The sequence below is a fragment of the Muscardinus avellanarius genome, assembly GCF_963383645.1.
Source record: "Muscardinus avellanarius genome assembly, chromosome: X".
Taxonomy (NCBI): domain Eukaryota; kingdom Metazoa; phylum Chordata; class Mammalia; order Rodentia; family Gliridae; genus Muscardinus; species Muscardinus avellanarius.
In genome coordinates this window covers 70,777,904-70,803,561 of record NC_137792.1, presented here as the reverse complement: position 1 = coordinate 70,803,561, position 25,658 = coordinate 70,777,904, and the positions used below count along the sequence as shown (strand labels likewise).

The following is a 25,658-nucleotide window of genomic DNA, read 5'->3' as shown; positions in this document are numbered from 1 at the left end:
TTAGGCTGTAACATAGCATGTTTTGTTTTGTGGTGTTGGGGACTGAACTCAGAAGCATTCTACCTCTAAGCTAAACCCTCAGCCTTATTTTATTTTTAAACAGGGTCTCAATAATTTTCTAAGAGCTTTGCTAAGTTGCTGAGGCTGTTCTTGAACCTGTGATCCTCCTGTCTCAGCTATTCAAGGACTGGAATTACAGGTGTGCACCACCATGCCTGCAACATGGGCTGTGTGTGTGTGTGTGTGTGTGTGTGTGTGTGTGTGTGTGTGTGTTACCAGGGATTGAACCCAGAGGGTCTAGCTACGTTGCTGAAGCTGGCCTTGAACCTGCGATCTCTCTGTTTCAGCCTCATAAGTATTGAGATTGCAGGTGTGTATTGCTACACCCAGAACATATGCATTTTAATGAGGCTTGTGATGAGGTTATTTAAGGATGAATATTAACTCATTTATTTCTTCATTCAGTTATCAATATCATTTACCAAATATGTATTTATCATTTGTTAAATATTTATTTAATATTCATGAATCACTGTGATAGGAGCTTTGACATATAAAAATAAATGAGGTATGGGTCTTAAAGACCCATAAACAAATATATTGTTTATTTTTTTAATTTTTATGTGGAACATATTGAAAATTCAGACTGTGCTTGGTGCCCTCTCCCCCTCCCCTGCTTCCCCTTCTCTCCCTCCCAACAATGATAATCAAGTTTAACCATGCTACATTCATACTTTTACACATATTTAGATGTAGCTCCTCTATTAATCAACCTCAGCCCTCTTCCTCTCCTATTCTTCCATTCTAGCTTTGCTGAGGTTTCCCCTCCATTATCTGGAGTCCCTCTCGTATCCCCAATACTCCTTAGTTTTTTTTCACATGGGATGCACTTATAATGCTATATGAGAGAAGCAGTGGACCTAATTTTTCATACAATATGATCTCAGCCACAGAGAAACAAACAAAATATGTGCACAGGAAAAAAAGAAAAAGAAGATGTACTAACATGACAAAGAAATTGTATCCGGGTGGTGGAACTCTCTGGCTGACTTTGTTCTCTCTCTCTTTTTTTTTTACTTTATAATACTTTGACTTAAAAAACATGTACAGTGTCACTTTTATAATGTAACAAAGCACCTGTTATTTTACGGTAGGAAAAACAATAAGTGGGATTTTAAATCCAAGGAAACAGTAGACAGAGCTGACGAGAGTAGAGGAGTGAAAAAAATCAAGAAAGAACACACTTCGGGGGAGCAATCATGCAATTTGGACTTGGAATTTGCCAAAGAACAGATGGCAGCATCCAAGCTGACATCTGCAATGGATAGTGAAATCATATGCAAAGACACAAGTAGCCTTTGAAATAGGCCCTTGAGAGGCTGGGCAGAGAAGGCTGCTTGCCTGGCCCAACAAAAGGGCCAAACCCTTCGTCACAGCCTGGCCTCTTTAGGGTCCTGTCAGAGGCCTGGAGTCTGTACAAGGGCTCAGCACAGATGTGCTTCCATGTGTGTGGGTATGAGCGAGGTAGTGGGAGAGGAAAGGTTTCTACTATGACACTGGCAAACACAGCAGCTGTCATTTACATGGCACTTTACAGTTTATAAGCATTGTCACACAGATAACCTAAGTGTTAGTTGTTATTGCATCTTTTATAATGGCCCTGCTGAGCTAGGCAATGAGAACTTCCATCTTTCCATGAAAGAGCAGGTCTCTTACAAGTGACATGAATTTATTTATTTAACATTTATATAGTGCTCACTATCTGACAGTGTCCTAAAAGCTTTATATGCATCAATTTTTGATGTCCACACAGCTAGTGACAGAACTGGGGCACAAATCTACCTTTAAAGACTCTTCTGCTCATGTCTGAGTAGAAGTGATCTCTGCCTGTGGAATCTCAAGTGAGGCCACAAGTGTTCCATTCTACCTATGTATCTGTGTATTTATAGCTATCCATCCACCTATCAGTTTATATTTAATTTTCTTTCTTTTTTGATATTAGAAATTGAACTCAGGGGCATTCTACCTCCAAGCTACAGCTCTGGGCCTATTTTTTATTTTTATTTTTTTATTTTGAAACAGGGTCTCAATAAATTTGGGAGGGCATCACTAACTGGCTGAGGTTGACTGTGCACCTGTGATCCTCCTGTCTCAGCCTCCCAAGTACTGGGATTACAAGTGTGCACCACCAGGCCCAGATCTATTTTTAATTTTGTGATTATAAATTTAATGATTATTTTTGAAAAATGCAGATATTAGAATAAGTAGCATAGAAAATTCAAAATTATTTTAAATCTTATACTTAAAGATAATCAATTTTAAATGATTGATATATATTCTTCCAGATGTTTTCTCTCTCTCTCTCTTTCTTTCTCTCTCTCTCTCTCTCTCTCTCTCTCTCTCTCTCTCTCTCTCTCTCCTCTCTCTTTCTCTCTCTCTCTCTCACATGGTACCGGGGATTAAACACAGGGACATTCTACTTATGAGCCACACCCCCAGCCCCATTTTATTTTTTGTTTAGAAAGGTCTTTCTAAAATGTGGAGGGCCTCACTAAGTTGCTGATCCTGGCCTTAAACCTGCAATCTTCCTGTTTCGGCCTTCCAAGTACTAGGATTACAGTTGTGTGCCATGATGCCCAGCTTTCCAGATGTTTTTCTATATGTATGATAAAATGCATATTTTTATTTTAAAGAGCACAATACTATACATGCTCTTAAGTAACTTCCTTTCATATAATTTTAAGCCTTGAAAATTTATCTATGATTCTATAGGTTGACCTTGTATATTTTAATAATGCACTAGATAGAGGTAGCAATTTTCCTACCTAGTAATCTATTGATAAGACATATCAATTTTTTCAGTTTTTTGTCAGATAGAAACAAGGTTATGCTGGGTGTGGCAGTATATACCTGTAATCCTAGTACTTGGGAGGGTGAGACAGGAGGATTGCAGGTTTGCTGCCAGCCTCAGCAACTTAGTGAGACTGTTTACAAATAAAAATAAAAGAGGGCTGTGCCTGAAGATAGGAGGTAGAATGCTCATGAGTTAAATCCCCAGTGCCACACATACAAAAAAAAAAAAGAAGTAAGAAAGGGAAACAATACTGCAATATCTTTGTCCTTGTATCTTTGTATATATGTATATTTTCTAGAATAAATTTGAAGAGAGTGTATTTGCTGTGTTAAAAGTATATATGCAATTACACACAATTAAAATTTTCAAAGATAATGACAAATTGCCCTTCAAAAATACTACTTGATTGACACTCCCACCAGCAGCATAGAAGAGTGACTCATTTCCCCACAGACTTGCCAGTGTTGGGTATTCTCAGTCTTTTAAAATTTTATCAGTCTTCTTGGCAAAAGTGGTATGTCATTATTGTTTCAATCTGTGCTTAAAATAGTCAGATGGCATCTTTATATATTATTGGCCTTTATATTTTTGATTTCATAAATTGGTCATTTATATCCCTTGGCAATTGGCTTTTTATTAGTATATTGCAGAGAAGAGAGGCCCTTGTAGACCACATGAAACTATGATACATTCTTTTTTAAGGTACGAGTAAGTGCTAGAAATTGATTATCACTGTAAAAACAGTTCTGATATGATGCATTTGACGTCATTTTGGAAAGCTGCACAGAAACGGAATGTCAACATACAATAATTGCGACTTAGGATTCATAGTGATTATTATCTTGTGAAATTAACTCTTGATTTATTAGCCAAAAGGAAGATGATAAGATAATATAATCACATCAACTAGGGACAGAAATAGGCATTTGCTTACTCATCATGGACAATTCAGAAATAACTCTGGCAGGTGGATAGTATGAGTTCCTGCACATGGGTACTATCTGTGAGTGGGAAAGCATATATGTGTGATTGTTTGCTTTTGGAGCCTCTTTAATAGAGGAATTGAGGGTTAGAAAGCACTGTCTGGGCAGAGAATATCTAAAGGCTCTCACTTGGGGCCATCTCCGAGAAGTAGGGCAGTGGTGACTTCCTGTCATCCTCTGTAGTGTGCTGTTTAAGCTGATACTGTAGTGGAGTAGTGGTTTCATTATAGCCCATATTTAGTGAGAGGTTGCAATTCCTTTCTGCCACAAAGCTCTTTTGAGTTTGTGTACAATGCAAATTGTACTGGGCCTGGAGCCAGGTCGACATTAAGCCATCTTCAGATATTTGGCTGGTGGCTCAGGGCTATGAGGTATGTAGTGGTGATAGAATCACCATTAATTAACTTCCTATGAGACAGAGGCACGCCTGATTTAAATTTTTATAGCGACTGCCAAACTGCCTACCAGAAAAACTGTACCAAAGGACATGCCCTTCAGTAGTACTTAAGAGGGCTTTCAATATATCATTTCACTTAATCCTCAAATAATCCCATAAGTAGCCATGGATATCTTGAGATACACTCTAATGTGAGTGGTGACCCCTTTTGTTGAGTGGACATCCAGCACTGTGGCCCTAAATTCCTATTTTACTGAAGCAAACATTGAGGCCTGCGGAGGTTCCGTTATTTACTCAAAGTTATATAACTGATAGATAGATGTCAGAGAGACGGGATTCTACCTCAGAGTGTCTGACTCCAGAGACAGTGGTTACTGGTTTCACGGTCGTCTAGAGTACATTAATATTACTGCATCCTCCTTAGTGAGGAGAGGAAAGGAGGATATCTGCGGACTAAGGGCAGTGATATATATACCATTCCTGAGTCCAAGTCTTTCAGTGAGAAACAACCTCCAGAGACAGAATAAAATAGGTAATATGGCTCAGGAAAAGGCATTGGAGAAAGAAACGCTGTTGCATCATGAATATAAGGCAGGTAGGTATAACTAATTCTCTTTAGATTATATGCATAAGGACCAGGTGTAGAAAACTTGAAGTCCAGGCTGCCTTTCCTTGGCCTTCCCTTTGCCCCCTACTAGTTGTATGCTTGCTACTGCCTCTCTAGACTATCCATCTGGTGTGTACTCTGAAAACACGAATCTGACTTTTTATATTTAGCCCAGGCTAAAATATAATTAGGATGAAACTCTTCAGCCAAAATTTATCACATTCCAATGTCAAATAGATACGGTTGTGTTACATCTACTATTTGTTTGCATCTGGTTGACTCAAAACTATACTGTATAATTTGACTATACTGCCAAAGATGATAAAAAAAATTTAACTGCAATTTGATTTGTTTTTTTTTTCAAATGCTGGCAGATACACTTTCACTAAAAGGAAGAAAGGTGGATTTTTACAGAAGAAGAGACACATATATAAGCCTGACAAACACCATTCCTGAACTCAGCCGATTCACAGCATGCACTGATCTGGTAGTTGTGGATGACAACTCAAGTTACTGGCTGGCCTTCTCTTATATTATTAAAAACACCCTGCTGGACAGAGAAGACATAGACTTTGGACTTGCAGGGGACCATCAGCAGCTAATACTATACAACTCGGGCAAGACCTTTTATATCCGTTACCACATGACTCCTTTTCAATGGCATACAATATGCTTGATATGGGATGGTGTGAAGGGCAGGTTAGAGCTCTTCCTGAATAAAGAAAGGATACTGGTAATGATGGATCAGCCACACAGCCTGAAACCCAATGGGACTCTGGTCTTGGGATACTTTCCCAAGGACAGTGATGGCCAGGTTACAAAAATGGTACCTCGCTTTACTGGCAGCTTGTACTACTTTCAACTCTGGGACCACATCCTGGAAAGTGAGGAGCTTATGAAGTGTCTAGGTGGAAATGTAGTTAGTTGGGAAGAAAATGTTTGGCTTGTCAACAAGGTCACACCAACTATTGACAGAAGCTTGCGATGCTGTAAGTAACTTATAAAGTCTTCTTAACAAGGGTAGCATTGCTACACTGCTCTTCTGCTAGCTGGTCCAAATAATTCATTCTTAAGCATAAAACTCTGTCTTCCTCCAAGGAGTCCAAGATTGCCATGTTTTTTTCATCTACTTTTTAATGTACAGCAAACACTGTTTTCCTTTACTTTTTATTTTGATATAATTTAAAGCTTATAGAAAAATTGTAATAACAGAAATTGGTTATTACTTACCCAAATTCACCAACAGTTAACATATTCCCATATACTTTGTCATTTTACTTATTTTAATGTAATTTAGTGAGGTCATGTTTAAAAAAATAGGAGTAGGGCATAGCTCAGAAGTAGAATGACCCTGGGTTCAATCTTCAGTAAATACTAAAAATAAATCCCCCAATTAAATATTGAAGCCTGGCTTGGTGGCTCATGCTTGTAATCCTGGTACTCAAGAAGCTGAGCGAGGAGGATCACAGGTGTGAGTCCAGAGGACAGTATCAGCAAGTAGTGAGACTCTCATCATCCTAGTGAGACACTGTTTCCAAAGAGGAGTAAAATAGGGCTGAGGGTGTAGTTCAGAGGTAGAATGCCCCTGGGTTCAATCCCTAGTGCCACAAAAATTAAAACTGATACAATACTAATATATAATTGATATTTTTATTTAAAATTAACCAATCTCATTCTAATAATTTTCCTTATAGTTCTGTTTTTCTTGGTGTAGTATCAAATTCAGAACTACCTCTTGCACTTAGTTATCATGTCTCTTTAGATGTTACTTTGGAACTGAATATCAATTTTTCCTTGTCTTTCATGACCTAAACATTACTAGCATATATAAGGTCCCTAAATTTGTATTTGTTAGTATATATTTTTAAAATTTTATTTATTTATTATTGGTATATTGTAGTTATACATCTTGATGGGATAAAGGACTTGTGTAGATGTACATGCACACATCACCCAGTTAGCCCTTACCCGATCTCCACCCCATTCCCTCCTCATCCCTCCTTCCCATGCTTGTCTTAGTGACTGATATTTTTAAGTATATCATGTGCTTTCGAGAGTTTCCCTCTTCCCCCTCCCATTCTCTTAGTTAGGTCACCTTATTTGCTTCTCTATAGGATCTCCTTCTTCATCTAGAGTTCCTCCTGTTACCCATTTCTCCCTACCTTTTGCATATTAGGGAAAGCATTCGATTTATTTTTTTGACAAACTAATCTCACTTAGCATAATGTCCTCCAATTCCATCCATTTTCCTGTAAATAATGTAATTGTGTTTTTCTTTATGGCTGAGTAAAATTTCATTGTGTACATATCACAGAGTTTTGTAATCCATTCACCTGTTGATGGACATCTTGTCTGGTTCCATAGTTTGGTGATGGTGAATTGTGCAGCTGTGTCTTATTTCATTTTTCTTTTTTTAAGTATACTTTTATTGGTGCATTGTAATTTTACATCATAGTGAGGTTCAACGTGATATAAAATATGTGGTTTTGAATGTGTGTTGCTAGTTATTTGTTTAGCAGTTTTGCCTCCAAGTTTATCAAATATATATAGGCCTGTAGTTTTCCTTCCTTGAACTATATTTTTGTATTAATGGGATGTTGGTTTCATAGAATGTATTTAGGAGAGTCCCTGTTTTTTCTATTTCGTGAAATAGTTTGAGGAGTATTGGGGTTAGCTCTTCGATAAAGGTTTTATAGAATTCACTTGGGAAACCATCTGGTCCTAGGCTTTTCTTTGATGGTAAGCTCTTTATTGCTTTTAATCTCTTTGATTGTTATTGGTTGGTTTAAGTGTTCTATATCTTCCTGACTCAGTTTAGGAAGGTTGTATTTATCTAGGAAGTTGTCGATTTCCTCCAGATTTTCCATTTTGTTGGAGTACAGTTTTTTAAAGTAGTTTCTGATAATCCCCTGGATTTCTACACTGTCAGTAGTGATATCTCCTTTTTTCATCTCTTATCTTCACAATTTGAATTGATTATCTCTTTTTTTTTTAGTTAGGTTGGCTAGTGGTTTATCTATCTTGTTAATTTTTTCGAGAAACCAGCTTTTGATTTTATTGATTTTCTGTATTGTTTTTTATTCTCTACTTCACTAATTTTTTTCTTTCTTTTTATTTTTTGGTGGTACTGGGGTTCCTGGAAACTCTTATACCTCCAGGCTACACTCCCAGACCTATTTTATACTTTTTATAAAATTTGGAAACAGGGTCTCTTACGCCAGTGCTGCTGTCTTTGAACTTGTGTGATCCTCCTGTCTCTGCCTCCCAAGCTCGGGCATTACAAGCGTGCGCCACCATGCCCAGCTTACTTCGCTAATTTCTGCTCTGATTCTAATACTTTCTTGTCTTCTACTGGCATTGGGGTTAGATTGTTCCTGTTTTTCAAGGGGGTTGAGGTGTGTCATTAGGTTATTTATTTGATGATTTTCTGTTTTTCTTATGTGAGCACTCAGTGCTATACATTTTCCTTTTAATACTGCCTTCAAAGTGTCCCAGAGGTTTTGATATGTTGTATCTCTATTTTCATTTGTTTCTAGAAGTTTCTTGATTTCACCTCTTACTTCTTCTATGACCCAGTCTTCATTCAGAAGTGTGGTGTTCAGTCTCTACACTTTTATGTGATTTCTCTGAGTCTTCTTATAGTTGGTTTCTAATATTATTCCATTATGGTCTTAAAAGACACAGGGAAGTATATCACGTTTTTTGAATTTACTAATGCTCACTTTGTGGCCCAGGATGTGATCTATTTTGGAGAAGTTTCTTTGAACAGCTGAGATAAATGTGAAATCCACTGTAGTTGGGTGAAATATTTTATATGTGTCCAACAGGTCCATTTGATTAATGGTGTTCTTTAGGTCTGAGACATCTTTACTGGCCTTTTGTCTAGAAGACTGATCTAATGGTGTGAAAGAGGTGTTGAAGTTTTCCAGTATTATTGTACTGGGATTTATGTGTGACTTAACATCACAAAGAGTTTGTTTTATGAAAGTAGCTGCACCTATGTTTGGGGCATAAATGTTGATTATTGTTATTTCTTCTTGCTGAATTGTTCCTTTTACCTGTAACAAATGATTTTCTTTTCTCTTCTAATAAGCTTGAACTTGAAGACTAACTTGTCTGATATCATAGTTGCTATTCCTGCTTGTCTTCGACTTCCATTGACATGGATTACCTTGCTTCATCCCTTTATCTTTAGTTTGTTACTATCTTTACTTGTGAGGTGTGTTTCCTGCAAGCAAAAGGTAGATGGGTTCTGGTTTTTAATCCATTTTGCCACTTTATTTCTTTTATTGGGGAGTTAAGCCCATTTATATTCAGTATCATTATTGAGAGATGATTTTTAATTTCTAACATGTTAAGATTTTATTTCCTTTTGAAATATTGTTTGTTCTTCTTAGTTGCTTGCTGGATGGAAATTATTGTTATTCTGGTTCTGGCATGTATTACTTATTTCTTTGTAGTTAATCTCTTTGGGTATTTTCTGTAGGGCTGGTTTTCAAGACATAATTTCCTTCAGCTTCTGTTTGTTATGGAAGCTTCTTATTTCCCCATCTAATTTGAAAGATAGTTTTACTGGGTAGGACATTTTTGGCTGGAAGTTGTTTCAGAGTTTGGAATATGTTATTCCAAGCCCTTCTGGCTTTCATGACTTGGTTTATGAAGTCTGGAGTGATTCTAATTGGTTTGTCTCTGAATGTCACTTGGCCTTTTGTTTTTGTTGCCTTTAAGATTCTTTCCTTGGCTTCTATATTGGTCATTTTGACCATTGTGTGGCATGGGGAATCTGTTCTCTGATCTCATCTAAAGGGAGTGCTATGTTTTCTGTACCTCTGTATCAACCTCTTGCTCTATGTTTGGAAATATTTCTGCTAATTACTTCTTGGAAGAGATTGTTGATCCCTTTAGTTTCACCTTCTTTTCCCTCCTCTATGCCAATTATTCTTAGGTTAGTTCTCTTAAAATGGGCCCATATTCTTCAATGTCCAATTTATGTTGTTGAATTGTTTTTCTAAGTTTGTTTGGAGTGATCATCTTATAGGAGCGAGATTCTATTCTCCATGTGGTCTAATTGTTTATAGTTTGAATTGATGCCTTTACTTCAATGATTGCATCCTTTTTTCCTTTAGACTCTCTCTAAATTCTTTTCAGAAGTCCTGCATTATTTCTACAGTTACATTCCTAATTTGATCTTCTCGAGAGCTCTGCTTTTCTGTGTTATCAGTTTCTGTTATTGTGGGGTTGTGGGAGCTCTTTGGTCCTTTGTTGTTCCTCCTTCCCATGATTTCAGAAGTTTGTGCCTGTTGGTTTTGATAGGTTTCTCTTAGTCTCTAGGTGTCAACTGGTATATGCAAGGCAAGTTGTATTGTATTCAACAGTGGAGGTTGAGTAAGGAGAGAAGTGAAGGAGTACATGAAAGACTAAGGTAAGGTCTCAGGGCCAAATAGAATTAGAGTATGAGTTTCATAAGGTAGTATATACTATAGATTAGAGATAGTAAAAATGTAGTAGTATTCTAGTAACCAATGTAGAGTTTCTGGTAGAGTGATATGAAGTGGATTTAATATAAAACAAGGGAGAGATAAAAAGAAGAAAAAAGATAGAAAAGGGATAGAGAGAAGAGAGTACATATGTACAAGGGAAGAAGCATGGGAGAGGGTTTGGGAAGAGGGTTAACAAAAAACCCAAAGAAAAAAAATACAGCCAGGCATATACTTTCACACACATACAAAAAGAACAAAACACCAAAACAACCCCCAAAACAATTTTTTGCAACTCTACAAATAAATGACTATTCAGCAGATAAATACTCTATAGTCTTTCTCTGTGTAGATACTGAGTTCCACCAGCACCTTTCCTGCTGTGATTCTGTTTCTCTGAGTCTTTCTCAGTCTATGAAGATGGTTGGTATCATTGGGACTGGATTTAATATTGAGCAAAGGTCACCCTCCATGTTTTCCATAGATTTGTAGTCTTGGTCTCTCCCTGCCTCTGTTGGTGGTATATGCCTCTGAGACCAAACTCAATGTAGGAGTCTCTGTTCTCCACAGCTAGCATTGGGCTAGTCTGATTTCTCCCTGTTCACCACAATTAGGAGGGAGGTCTGTGATGTTCTCAGAGATTCTACTCATTGGGTTTAGTATTAAGTGTAGGTATCCCCCCACACATTCCACTGATAAGAGCCTGAGTCTGTCTGAGCTTCTAATATGTCCAATAGCAGAATCAACTCCCACCTTTTCCAGGTTCTTCTTTGGTCACCATGATTTCACTTATGGTGTTATTGAGGAGCCCTCTGAATCTCTTAAGGGTGTGGTAATCTCAGCCGCCACTACTCTTTCACTGGGTTGTATTGCACAGTCTCAGACCCAGGAAGTTATCTGTGGCTGCATGAGACCCTGGGGACACAGGGTTGGGCATTTTCCCATAGGGAACTGCAACTTCACTTAAGGTATTATTGAGCACCACTCTGGGTCTCTAGAGAGTGTGGTACTCTCTGCCAACAATACTCCTTTACTGGGTTGAATTGCAAAATCTCAGAACCAGGGAGTTTATCAAAGCTGCGTGAGTCCCTGGGGGTGCAGCACTGGGATTTCTCCTGTGGGAACCACAGTTTTACTTACAATTTTGGTGCACACTTGTCTGGATCTCTGGTGAGCATGGTGAGCTTGGTTGCTGGAAGTTTTAGCTGGTCTTTGCACAGGAAGAACTGATGAATTACAACTGACTGCTCTGCAGCTGCTCACTTCTGTTCCTTGTTTTCCTTTTTGTTTCTGGAGTCTGGTACTGTGAGGCAAGATGGCACCGGTGTGGCACCCATCACCCCAAGGTGGGCGGGTTTCTTTTCTTTCCTCTGGTTGTTCTTCAAGTCTTATTTTTCTCTGTCCTTTGTATATATAGTCTTTATTCCTTTGCTGATAGTGTTTTCTGGCTATGTAAAGTGCTGGTTTTTTTTTTTTTTTTGGTGGTACTGGAAACCCTTCTATCTCCAGGCTACACTCCCAGACCTATTTTATATTTTTATTTGGAAACAGGGTCTCTTAAGGCAGCGAGGCTGGCTTTGAACCAGCACGATCCTCCTGTCTCTGCCTCCCAAGCACGGGGATTACAAGCGTGCGCCACCACGCCTGGCTTAAGTGGTGTTTTTGAAGCAATGGAGATCGAGTGTCAGCATGACTCATAAGCGCTGCTTCTCTTGGTTGCCATCTTTCTAGTATAACTTCATGGTTAAGTTCATGCTATGCATTTTTGGCAATAATACCATGAAATCAACATTGTATTCTTCTCAGTTAATCATATCATAGACACATGGTGCCAATGTGTCTTATTATTCATGATGATAACTTTGACCACTTAATTCTGATGTCTGCCAGATTTATTTCACCACTGTAAAGTTATTATTTTTCCTTTATATTATTAAGTAATTTCTGGGACAATACTTGAAAGCTATATAAATATCCTCTTCTGATCAAACTTTTTCCAATAGTTTTACATCTATTGATGATACTTATCTGAATCACTATTTACTGTGTTGGTGGCAAAATGATTTTGAAAACTCTATTACTTTTCTACATTTCTTAGTTGACATTCTATTGCAAGGAGGAATTTTCTCTTCTTCCATATTTACTTACTCATTTGTTCATGTGTTTATATAAGCATAGACTCATATGGATTCTCATTTTACTCATTGAGTTACAGTCAGTTACTATTGTATATTATTATTATTTTGTGGTATTTGGAATTGAAACCAGGAGCACTCTACATCTGTGATACATTCCCAGCCTTTTAAATTTTTTTTTAAAAAAACTTTGAAACAGAGATGGGTGTGGTGGCACATACTTGTAATCTGAGCATTTGGGAGCCTGAGGCAGAAGGATCTGTGTTGGCAGACTCATACTTAATGAGGCCCTTTGCAACTCAGTGAGAACCTGTTTCAAAGTAAAGAATAAAAATATGGCTGGGGGTGTAGCTTGGAGGTAGAATGCCCCCTGGGTTCTACCTCCAGTAATAGAAAGAAAACCACTTTGAAATAGGGTCTCATTAAATTACCATATTCTGACCTTAAACCAGGATATTCTTATCTCAGCCTCTCAATTACTGGGATTATAGGTTTGCACCATTATGCCTGGTTACTTACTGTTTATTTTGATGCTCATATTGGCCCAAATTTGGTCAGTAGGAGCCCTTTACTATGGCTCTTGTATTCTTTTGAAATGTTCACTCATTCTTTGAGAAATTTCTTACTTTTTGGCTCAATAAGATGTTCTAGGCTCATCTTGTACTTTTTCTGTTCAGCCCCAGAATCAGCCATTTTTACCAAAGACCCCTGGTTACTTTTCAGTGGGGAATAGTATTTTATAAACCAATTCACTTTTCTTGTGAGTACAATGATGATATTGTAGTACTGTTTGAAATGGAGTTCTTGTTAAAAAAAAAAGCTGTCTTCTTGGAATTATGCATGTATATTTCTCATATTGGGTTTGGAGAAGGAAGTGTAGGATTGTTTTTCTGTGCATAATCCCACTCTCTGTACAATTCCATATCCTCCCCCATCATCATTATCAGCAATAGTAATTCTGAAGTATGGGTGTTAGTGATAGTAGCATGAAAATAGGATTTTGGGGAGGCCGAGACAGGAGGATTGTGCAGGTTTGAAGCCAGCCTCAGCTACATAGTGAGGCTTTCAGCAACTTAGTGAGATCCTGTTTCCAAATAAAATATAAAATAGGTCTGGAAGTGTAGCCCAGAGGTAGAGGGACCCTGGGTTTCATTCCTAGTGACATACACAAAAAAGATTGAATTTTTCTTATTTCCTGAAATAGTCACTTATTTTTAGAGGAGTTTTATTTGGTATTCTTATGAATTTGTGGGAGAGAGTAAGTAGGGAAGAAATGGTGGCTAGATCCAAGTTGAAGAGTCGTCTCCCAGACTATGGGAATATGCACTCACCAACAGTCTGGATATAGTTTTGAGTTAAAAGCAGAGACACATTTCAGGAGATTTCTTTCTTGGAGATCAGATCAATGCAAAGGAACAACAAACCTATTCCTTTGTACTAATACCAACACCTAAAGGCACTTGAACTTTCTCCTTTCATTAAAAAAATTATTTACTTATCTAAAAAAAATTTGAGTATATGATACTGGAGATTGGTCCCAGGGGATATTCTACCTCTGAGGTATACTACCAATCCTTTTATTATTATTATTGTTATTATTATTATTATTATTATTAGTAGTAGTAGTAGTAATTATTTTGAAACTAGGTTTCGGAGAACCTTGCTAAGTTTCTGAGGCTGGCCTCAAATCTGTCTTAGCATCAAGTACTGAGATTACAGGCATGTGCTACCAGGCCCAACTGTTTTTTTTCTACTTTCTGAGGACATGAAAATGAAGAATAGTCATAGTTGGACCTCATTGCAAAACTTAGCTAGAGACTAGTAGGATAAGCCTGAACAGCTCATGCAAATCAATTTAAAATAACTTTACCTTTGATCTAAAGAACTGGAACTATGGCCTTAGTAAATCTATAGTCTGTACAGTGTTTTTTCCCCTAGTTTTCCTATAACTTTTCTTAAAGGGAGCTGGGGAGAAGCTCACCAAGTGCTGTGTGCATATATGTCACTATCACTATGAACTACATTAGGAAGTGAGACTACAATGCACCATTAAAATATATATAAAAAGAATTTTATTTGTACAACATAATTATACATAATAGTAATATTTAAAGTGATTCATTCTTATATACATACATTTCTTGCTGTGGTTTCCCCTAACAAAATCCTACCAGCCCCTTCTCCTTCCCCATATATGCTAGTCAAGAAATAAAACCAAGAATTGGTAATAGTGATGGCGTCGAATTTAAAAAAAAAAAAAACTTCTGCAAAACAAAAGATTATGGTCTTAAACAACTAATCTGAACCAGGTGTTGTGGCACATACCTATAATCCCAGCAATTGGGAGGCTGGGACAGTAGGATCACAGGTTCCAGGCCATCCTCAGAAACTTCACAAGACCTTGTTTCAAAATAAACAAGCCGGGCTGGTGGCACACGCTTGTAATTCCAGAACTTGGAAGGCTGAGAGAGGAGGATCTCACAGATTCAAAGCCTGCCTCAGCTACTTAGTGAGGCTCTCAGCAACTTAGTGAGACCCTGTTTTCAAATAAAATATAAAATAGGTCTGGGAGTATAGCTTGGAGGTAGAAAGCCTCTGGGTTCTACTTCCAGTACCACACACACACACACACACACACACACACACACGCGCGCGCGCGCGTGCGCGCGCGCACACACAAACAACCAAGCAAGTAAGCAAGCAAACAAGCAAAAAGTAAAAGGGCTGAGATGTAGCTTAGTTCAATCCCCATTGACACATACAGAAAAATAAATAAAAATGGAACTTGGCCAGCTAATGGCCATGGCTTTTTCTTCCTCTTAACTGGTAAATAACTGAATCTAACTAATGTGCAAAATTGATGTTTGAGCTCAGAGGCATTCTACCTCTGAGCTAGACCCCCAACCCTTTTTATTTTTTATTTTGAAACAGGATCTTGCTAAGATACCAAGGCTGGCCTCACACCTTTGCTCTTTTGTACACTTATTTTTATTTTGTTTTATACTTTTATTGGTATACTATAGTTCCAAATCATAATGTAGTTGATAATGATAGTGCGATACATGCACACAGCACATGGTGTCCCTCTCCACCTGGAGTCCCTCCCCACTCTCTCTACTTCCCCATACAACATATTGAGATTGGCATTGGCATTCTCACATATATACATAATATCAGTGGAAGTATTTTCTTCCTTAATTCTCCTCCTCCAGGCCACCTCTCTTGCTCCATTGGAGTATCTCCTCTATTATCTAAAGTCATGCCCAGATCCCAATTACCCACTAAACTTCCACATATAAAAGGAAACATATGACCCTTCACTTTCTTTGACTGGCTAATCTCACTTAGCATAGTGTTCCTCAGGTCCATCTATTTTCCTGAAAATGACATTATTTTGTTCTTCTTTAATGTTGAGTAGTATTCCATTGTGTTCATATCCCATAATTTTATAATCCATTCATCTATTGATGGATACCTAGGTTGATTCATAATTTGGCTATTATGAATTTATGTTGCTATAAACATGGATAAGCAGGTATTGCTCTAATTTTCAGTTCTCAGTCCTTTTGGAAAGATACCTAGGTGTGGTGGATCCATTTCCAGTTTTTTGAGGAGTCTCCACATTGATCTTCATAGCGGCTGCACTAATTTGCAGTCCCCACCAACAGTGTAGAAGAGTTCCTATTTTTGCCACATCCTTGCCAGCATTTATTGTTCTTTGACTTCTTTATTTATTTTTAATTTTTTATTGGTGCATTATGTTCATATATCATATTTGGGTAAAACACTTGTGTGGACATACACGTACACATCACTCATTTAGCCCCTACCAATTTTCACCCCATTCCCTCCCTGTCCCTCCTTCCCTTGCTTGGCTTAGTTGACTTCGATATGTTTAAATACATTGTGTGTTTTAGAGATTTTCCTCTTCCCCCTCCTTTCTCCTCCTTTAGGTTGCCTTGTTTGCTCCTCTATAGGATTTCCTTTTTCATCTAGAGTTCCTCCTATGACCCATTTCTCCCTAACTCTCACATATTAGGGAATGAATCTGATTTCTTATTTTTTGTGACTGACTAATCTCGCTTAGCATAATGTCCTCCAGTTACATCCATTTCCCTAAAAATGATGTAATTGAGTTTTTTTTAATGGCTGAGTAAAATTCCATTGTGTACATATCCCACAGTTTTGTAATCCATTCATCTATAGATGGACATCTTGGCTGGTTTCATAGTTTGGCTATGGTGAATTGTGCAGCTATGAACATAGATACACATGCATTAGTTTGGTAGTTTGGTTTCCTATCTTTTGGGTAGATACCCAGAAGTGATATTGCTGGATCAAATGGTAGATTTGTTCCCATTCTTCTGAGGATTCTCCATACTGTTTTCCAAAGTGGTTGCACTAATTTGCAATCCCACCAACAATATCTTAGAGTTCCCACTTCTCCACATCCATGCCAGCATCTGTTGTTGTTTGTATTTTGAATGATTGTCATTCTAGTTGGAGTTAGGTGAAATCTCAGGGTAGTTTTGATTTGCATCTCTCTGATTGCCAGTGATGTTAAGCATTTTTTCGTGCATTTATTGTCCATTTGAATTTCTTCTTTTGTGAAGTGTCTATTTAGTTCATTTGCCCATTTTGTTATTGGATGCTTTGTTTTCTTAGTGTTGAGTTTCTTGAATTATCTGTATATTCTAGATATTAGTCCTCTATCAGAGGGGTAGGTAGCAAAAATCTTCTCCCATTCTGCTGGCTCTCGGTTGAAGTTCTTGACAGTTTCCTTTGCTGAACAGAAGCTCTTCAGTTTCATGCAATCCCACGTATTGATTCTCCTTTTAATTTGTTGTGCCTTTGGGGTCTTGTTGAGAAATTGTTTATCTGTGCCTATGTGTTGCAGTGTTGGACCTATGCCCTCTTCAAGGAGCTTCAAGGTCTCGGGTTTAATTTCCAAGTATTTGATCCATCTTCAATTGACTCTTGTGCAGGGTGAGAAAATGAGATTAATTTCCAATTTTCTGCATATAGTTAACCAGTTTTGCCAACACCATTTGTTGAACAGGCTATCTTTTTTTCCAGTGTATATTTTTGGCCCCTTTGTAAAAAATCAATTGGCTGAAAGTGTGTGAGTTTGTTTCTGGGTCATCTATTTTGCTCCATTAGTATATGTATCTGCTTTTGTGCCAGTACCATGTTGTTTTTATTACAATGGCTATGTAGTATAGTTTAAAGTCAGGTATTGTAATTTCTCCTGCATGTTTTTTTTACTGAGAACTACTTTGGTTATTCTGGGCTTCTTGATGATTGCCATTCTAATTTGAGTTGATGGAATCTTAGGTTAGTTTTGATTTGCTTCTCCTTTATTGCTAATGATGTTGAACATTTTTTCATGTATGAATTGGGCATTTGCATTTCTTCTTTTGTGAAGTATTTATTTAGTTCCATTGCCCAGTTTTTACTGGAGTGTTTATTTTTCTAGTGTAAAGTTTTTAAAGTTCTTTGTCTATTCTAGATATTAGTCCTCTGTTAAAGTAGTAGCTGGAAAAGATCTCCCATTTTCTGTGATTTCTCTTTAGACCCTTGATGGTTTAATTTAACGAGCAGAAAATTTTTAGTTTAATGTCATCACATTCATTAATTCTTGCTTTAATTTCCTAAGCTTTGGGAGTATTGTTGAGGAAGTTACTACCTGTGCCTATATGTTGGAGTGTTGAACCTATGCCCTCCTCCAATAGCTTCACAGTGTGTGGTCTAACTGCCAAGTCTTTGATCCATCTCAATTTTATTCTTGTATAGGGTGGGAGTTAAGGATTATTTCCATTTTTTTTACAAATGGAAAGCCAGTTTCCTAGCACCATTTGTTGAAAAGCCTGTCTTTTCTCCAATGTATGTTTTTTGCATCTTTGTCGCAAATCACTTGGTTATAAACATGTGGATTTGTTTCTGTATTTTCTATTGTGTTCTGGTGACCTATGTATCTGTTTTTGTGTCAGTGCCATGCAATTTTTATTACTATAGCTCTATAATATAACTTGAATTATCAGGTAATTGCCCCTTGTACACTTTTAAATACACAGTCCATCTACTTGGTCTGATTTAGTCCTTGTGGGCATAATACACAAATAATCCAACAAACACAAACACCACCTGAAATGACAATGAAGAAAAATGTGTACAGACTGTGCTCCTTACTACTCAGGCTTCTTTAAGCACTCTTTCCAAATCTTCAAACAGAATTTTCTAATCTGAGATTCAGAATGGGCTTGGAAGAGTTGGCAAAACCCTTGAAATTTTATGAACACCCTAAAACTGCAAGGCAGATTATTTCCCCCTAAGAATAGAGTCTACAGTTTCCATCACATTCTAACAAAATAGTTGCTGACTTTTATTTAGTTCTTATATTTGATAAATGAGAAAAGAGAGGCTCAGCGTGGTTAAGAAAATTGTTTGAGGTCACCAATCAATTAAATAGTGGAAATGGGGTTTAGACAAAGATGTGTCTGGTTGCGAAGTCCATGTTCTTTTTATCCCCCACACTGTGCAGAACTATCTCAAGGGGTTCTATGGCCTTGTTTTAGAAGCTTCCTTTAGAGGGAATTTCTAGCACTGATAACCCACCTGAGGAAATTAAGCTAAGTAGACTCTAGTCACTGCAGGAACATCAACTGAAGGCACTGTAACAATGTAGAATTTATCTTACTTCTTCCTTGACCATAGGATATCTATTAAGAAGATGGCAATACATGAATAAAAATGAGTAATTACAACTTGTCAACTTTAACTATTGCCTAATAAGTTGGTAGATGTGGTCCATAAAAGGATTATGACCTTTAAATATAAATTTTAATGAGCACATTGCTAGGTTACAAATCTCAATAAATATATTTACACATAAATTATATATGTATTTATATATTCCTGAGAATAAGGCTTTGAGGGAACATTTGCTGAAAAACATGACTCCTACCATAGTTTTAATAAGCAAGTATTCCCTATAGTTAGAGATGTCTTAGGAATATTTAAATAGCACAGTGACAATAATAATAAAGTTACAAATCATTAGTAATTTATCTTGGGGAGCATTTCATTTTAATTTTTGGTGCTGGGGATTGAAACCAGGGGCATTCTGCCTCCCAGATATATCAACAGCCCTTTTTGTTTTGGAAGAGGGTCTCACTAAGTTGCTGAGGCTGGCATCAAACCTGAAATTCTCCTGTCTCAGCCTGTCCAGTACTGGAATTACAGGTATGTGTCAACATGACCAGCTTGGTGGTCATTTTAAAGGCCCCTTTTCAGCCGAGAATGGTGGCGCACGCTTGTAATCCCCGCGCTTGGGAGGCAGAGACAGGAGGATCACGTAGGTTCGAAGCCAGCCACGCGCGCTGGCTTAGGAGACCCTGTTTCCAAATAAAAATGTAAAAATAGGTCTGGGAGTGTAGCCCAGAGGTATAAGGGCTTCCAGGAACCCCAGTACCACCAAAAAAACCCAAAACAAAACAAAAAAGCCCCCTTTTCTTTTTTAAAAATAATTACAAATATAGCAAATATGGGTGTGAATAAAATAGATTTGAACAATACAATGTATAGAGTACAAAGTAAAACCTACCTTCCTATCCTCTACACAGAAATGTCTGTTGAAAATTTTTTTCCTAAGGGTTTATAATTGTGTGTATTTGTGCATGTATGTTAATGGGTGTGTTTAGCTTAAAAACAAAAGTAAAATATTCATATATAATGTTTGGCAACTTACTTTAACAATATCATTATGGAAAGTAGGTGCATGCCTATAATTCCAGTGCTTAGGAGTCTGAGATAGAAGGACCACAGGTTCAAGGGCAGGGTGCAGTAATTTACCAAGACTCAGTTTCAAAATAAAAAGTAAAAACGGCTGGAGGTGGAGTGCAGAGGTAGAATGTCCCTGGGTTCAATCCTCAATACCACACACAAACAAATATTATCTTGGACACATAAATACATTTAAATTTATTTTAGGGCATTCTATATTTAATTGTAAAGATGTACATTATTTAACCTACCACTGATGGATATTAAAATGCTTCAGTTTTTGTAGTTATGAATGAGGCTATAATAAATTTCCTCATAATATATGTATACATCTTGGTAAACTGGGATTGCAATTTCATAGGACATATTTCCAAGGATAGAATTTCTCAGAAAAAGCACATAAGATTTTTATTTATTTATTTATTTATTTTAAAAAACTTTTTATTGGGAACACTAATACATTGTTGGTGGGATTATAAATTAGTGCAACCACTTTGGAAAACAGTATGGAGGATCCTCAGAAGAATGGGAAAGAACATAACATATGATCCAGCAATACCACTTCTGGGTATATCTCCAAAAGAAAGGAAACCAAACTACCAAATTAATGCGTGAGCATCTATGTTCATAGCTGCACAATTCACCATTGCTAAACTATGGAACCAGCCAAGATGTCCATCAACAGATGAATCAATTACAAAACTGTGGGATATGTACACAATGAAATTTTACTCAGCCATAAAAAAACACAATTACATCATTTACAAGGAAATGGATGGAATTGGAGGCCATTATGCTAAGTGAGATTAGTCAGTCACAAAAAATTAGAAATTGGATGCTCTCCCTAATATGTGGAAGCTAAGGAGAAAATGGGTCATAAGAGGAACTCTAGACAAAAAAGGAGATTCTATAGATGGGCATAAAAGGTGACCTGAGAGGATGGGAGGGGGGAAGAGGGACATTCTCTAATGCACATGATGTACTTGAACAAGCATATCAATGTCAGTCACCAAGACAAATATGAGAAGGAGGGAGAGGAAGGGCATGGGGTAGGAATTGGGTAAGGGCTAATTGGTTGATGCAATAATTTTCAATCCCACCAACAATATATTAGAGTTCCCACTTCTCCACATCCTCTCCAGCATTTGTTATTTGTGTTTTGAATAATTGCCATTCTTGTTGAAGTTAGGTAAAATCTCAGGTAGTTTTGATTTGCATCTCTCTGATTGCTGATGATGTTGAGCATATTTTTCATGTATTTAGTGTCTATTTAGTTCACTTCCCCATTTTTTTTGATTGGATGATTTGTTTTCTTAGTGTTGAGTTTCTTGAGTTCTCTGTATATTTAGATATTAGTCCTCTATCAGAGGAGTAGGTGGCAAAAACCTCTTCCATTCTGTTGGCTCTCAGTTGAGGTTCTTGATAGTTTCTTTTGCTGTACAGAAGCTCTTCAGTTTAATACAATCCCATGAATTGATTCGCATTTTAGTTTCTTGTGCCTTTTTTGGTATTGTTGAGAAAGTTTTTATCTGTGCCTATGTGTTGCAGTGTTGGACCCATGCCCTCTTCAAGGAGCCTCAAGGTCTCTGGTCTAATCTCCAAATTTTTGAACCATCTTGAGTTGACTCTTGTGCAGGGTGAGAAAGTGGGATTTATTTCCTTTTTTCTGCATATGGTTAACCAGTTTTGCCAACACCATTTGTTGAACAGGCTATCTTTTTTCCAGTGTATGTTTTTGGCCACTTTGTCAGAAACCAATTGGCGGTAAGTGTGCAGATTTGTTTCTGAGCCTTCTATTCTGCTCCACTGGACTATGTGTCTGTTTGTGTGCCAATTCCATCCTTTTGTTATTACTCTGCCTTTGTAGTGTAGTTTGAAATCAAGTATTTTGATGCCTCCTGCATGGTTCTTGTTGCTGAGAACTATGTTGGCTATTCTAATTTTTGTTGTTGTTCCAAATGAATTTTTTTAGTGGTACTGAGGTTTCTGGAAACCCTTCTACCTCCGGGCTACACTCCCAGACCTATTTTATACTCTTTTAAAGTTTGGAAACATGGTCTCTTAAGCCAGCGAGGCTGGCTTCGAACCTGCACAATCCTCCTGTCTCAGCCTCCCAAGAGAAGTGATTACAAGCGTGTTCCACCACGCCCGGCCCATATGAATTTAAGGACTGGTTTTTCTGTCTGTGAGGAATTACCTTGGTAATTTAATGAATCTGCAGATCACTTTTGGAAGAATGACCATTTTGATGATAATATAGGTTTTTAAAAGTTAAATTGATTCATTATTGTTATGATTTATTAATTTAACTTTCATTAAAATAAATTTGTTTCTTAAAGTTAAATTAATGCGTACATACACAAAAAGTTAAAAGTATATAAAGACATAAATCTAACGTCTCCTCTCATTTCAATACTTTATCCCAAGTGCCCCTTCCTAAAAGCAACTATCAATGTCTTGGGTATACTTATAGAAAAATGTAAATCTCATATTTACACACAAAACTTCTTGCCTATCTTTCAAGATTGTGGTCATTATATGTATTCTTTTCTGCATTTAAAAAAATACTCATTGATGCATTTTAATTATACATTATTGTGAAGTTCAAAGTGATACAAACATACATGCACACAGTAATTGATGTATTTTTTCACATCCCACCCCACTCTCCCTCTCCTTCCTCCCCATACATGTCAGTGCGATTGTTAATGATACCTTCATATACAGACTTAAGATTATCTGAACTATTTTCTTCATCAGTCTTCCTTTTCACCTCCCACTCTCCCCTAGTCCCCTCCCACTATTCTACTGGTCTCTTTTCTCATTTATCTGAAGTCTCTTGTGTTTCCTATTTTTTCTCTGGCTTCCATATTTGAGAAAAATCATATGATCCTTGACTTTCGAAAAATGGCTGATCTCACCTCACATAATATTTTCTAGTTTCACCCATTTTCTTGCAATTGACATAATTTCGTTCTTCTTTATGGTTGAGTAAAGCTAATTTGTGTGTATATACCACCTTTTCTTCATCCATTCATCTGTTGATGGACACCTAGGTTGGCTCCATAATTTGGCTATTGTGAATTTTGCTTAAACATGAGTATGCATGTATTACTATAGTATGCTGACTTTTAATTATTTTTGAAAGATACCAAGGACTGATATTGCTGGGTAGCATGGTAGTTTTATTCCTAGTCTTTTGAGTAAACTCCATACTACTCTTCACAGTTGTTGTACTAATTTACATTCCAATCAATAGTGTATAAAGGGTTCCTATTTCCTCACATCCTTACCAGCATTTATTATTGTTTGTGTACTGATGATTCCCATTCTAACTGAAGTTAAATTAAATATCAGTGTAGTTTTGATTTTCATTTCCCTGATTGCCAATGATGCTGAAACTTTTTAGGTATTTGCTGTTCATTTTTATTTATTCTTTTGAGAATTGTCTATTCAGTTTAATTTTTATTTTTCAATTTTGTTATTTGTGTTTTAGTGCTATGTTTTTTGAGTTCTTTATATGTTCTTGATACTATTGCTCAATAGGAGGAGTAGGTTAGAAAATTTTCTTCCATTATATAGGCTCTGTCTTCAGACTCCTGATGTTTCCTTTGCTGTGCAGAAGATTTTAAATTTGATAGAATTTCATTTATTAATTATCAGTTTTAAATCCTGAGCTTTGAGTATCTTATTAAGGAAGTTTCTACCAGTGCCAATGGTCCTATGTTTTCTTCTAGTTATTGCAAAGTTTCTGGCCTAATTTCCAGGTATTTCATCCATTTTGATTTAAATTTTGTGCAGGTTAAGAGATAGGGGCCTGGTTTCATTCTTTTACATATTGATATTTAGTTTTCCCACCACCAGTTGTTAAAAGGCTCTATTTTCTCTACTCTTTTTGGCTTCTTTAAAAAATCAGCTGGTTATAAGTCCGAGAATTTGCCTTCGTATCTTCTATTTTATATCATTGGCCTACGTGTCTTTTTATGTGCCAATAACATGCTGTTCTTGTTACTATTACTCAGTAGTATAATTTTAAATCAAGTATTGTGATATCCTCAGCATGGTTCTTATTGTTCAGAAATACTTTGGCTAGTCTGGTTGTTTTGTTCTTCCACATGAATTTTACAGCCATTTTTTTCTAGTTCTGTGAAGAATGATATTGTGGTATTTTGATAGGAATTTGAATGGTCATTTTGACGATATTTATTCTGCATCTGTTTTTAAGAATGCATATCAGCTGGGCATGGTGGTACACGCTTGTAATCCCAGTATTTGGGAGGCTGAGACAGGAGGATTTCAGGTTCATGGCCAGTATCAGCTACTTAGTGAGGCCCTTCACAACTTGGTGAGACCCTGTTTCAAAATAAAGAATGAAAAATAGGACTGGGGTTGTCGCTTGGAGGTAGAATGCCCCTGGGTTCAATTCCCAGTATCACATAAAAAAAGAATACATTTCAGAGATAATTCTATATTAGAAATTATAGAGTTATCTGATTATTTTGGGACGTGGGCTTCTATAACATATTTTAAAACTCCTTTTGAAGGACTCTTGTTTCCAGTTTTTAGCTATGACAAAAGTGAAAGATTTATTAAAAGTAATGGGCAGTGGGAGAAACATTTTGAAAGAAACATTAAGAACTAAGAAGACACTAAAGACCATTAAGAACATGCTAAAGTTTCTCTTTAAGTATGGTGAGCATAGTTTCCTAATCTCAACCCAGACACATGATCCAATAGAGAATTTGTTCTGAACTGTGAATGTATGAAGATGATGAGTCTCATAAGGCCATGCAGAGTAAATTACTCTTCATTATACATTTGAAAAATACTCTCTATTGAAAAGAATAAAACAACATGAATTAAATCCATCTTTGGAAATCTACACTGTAGTAAAACAAAGTTTTCTTCTATTTGTGTGGCTATTGATTAGCTGAGATTTATTAATTAATCCAATGTTCCAGCTGTTTTGGATTACTTTATGAATTGACCATTAAAATATGTAGAGATAGATCCCATAGTTTATTTACTTTATAAAGGCCTTTGTTCAGCCCACTATTAATTCCTCTATCCAATTGACAGTGCTTATATAAAAGGTTCCATGATGATGGACTCTCTATATAAAAGGCAATTTGGTCTTGCCCTTGCACATCAGTTTTTTGTGCTATCCTCGTTTTTCATCACAAAAGCATAAGCTGTTTGTAAGTTTGTTCCTTATTTGTACTCTCGTGAACAGAGTGACATTAGTCTATAGATTCAGAAATGGAGGCACTAGCCTGTATATCTCTTTTTCTATTGCAGGATTCACTTTTCATATCCTTGCTTAAGAACTAAATGCAGACACCATTTTGAAAAAAAATCCCTATCATCTTAAAGATGCTCATTTCATATTTTTTTTACCCCATGAGCAGATCTGTTTGTGGCAA

The 25,658-nt window shown here is 36.9% G+C and overlaps 1 protein-coding gene across 1 annotated transcript in view; it reads left to right on the top strand.

Moving 5' to 3' along the window:
- ADGRG4 (adhesion G protein-coupled receptor G4) overlaps positions 1–25,658 on the top strand; it is a gene marked incomplete at both ends in the record, with an annotated part of 225,914 nt that overhangs the window by 12,555 nt on the left and 187,701 nt on the right. The window contains one exon of the mRNA XM_080718933.1: positions 5,216–5,830. Within this exon, the coding sequence (XP_080575059.1) occupies positions 5,216–5,830 (615 nt within the window). The remainder of the gene's footprint in view (positions 1–5,215; positions 5,831–25,658) is intronic.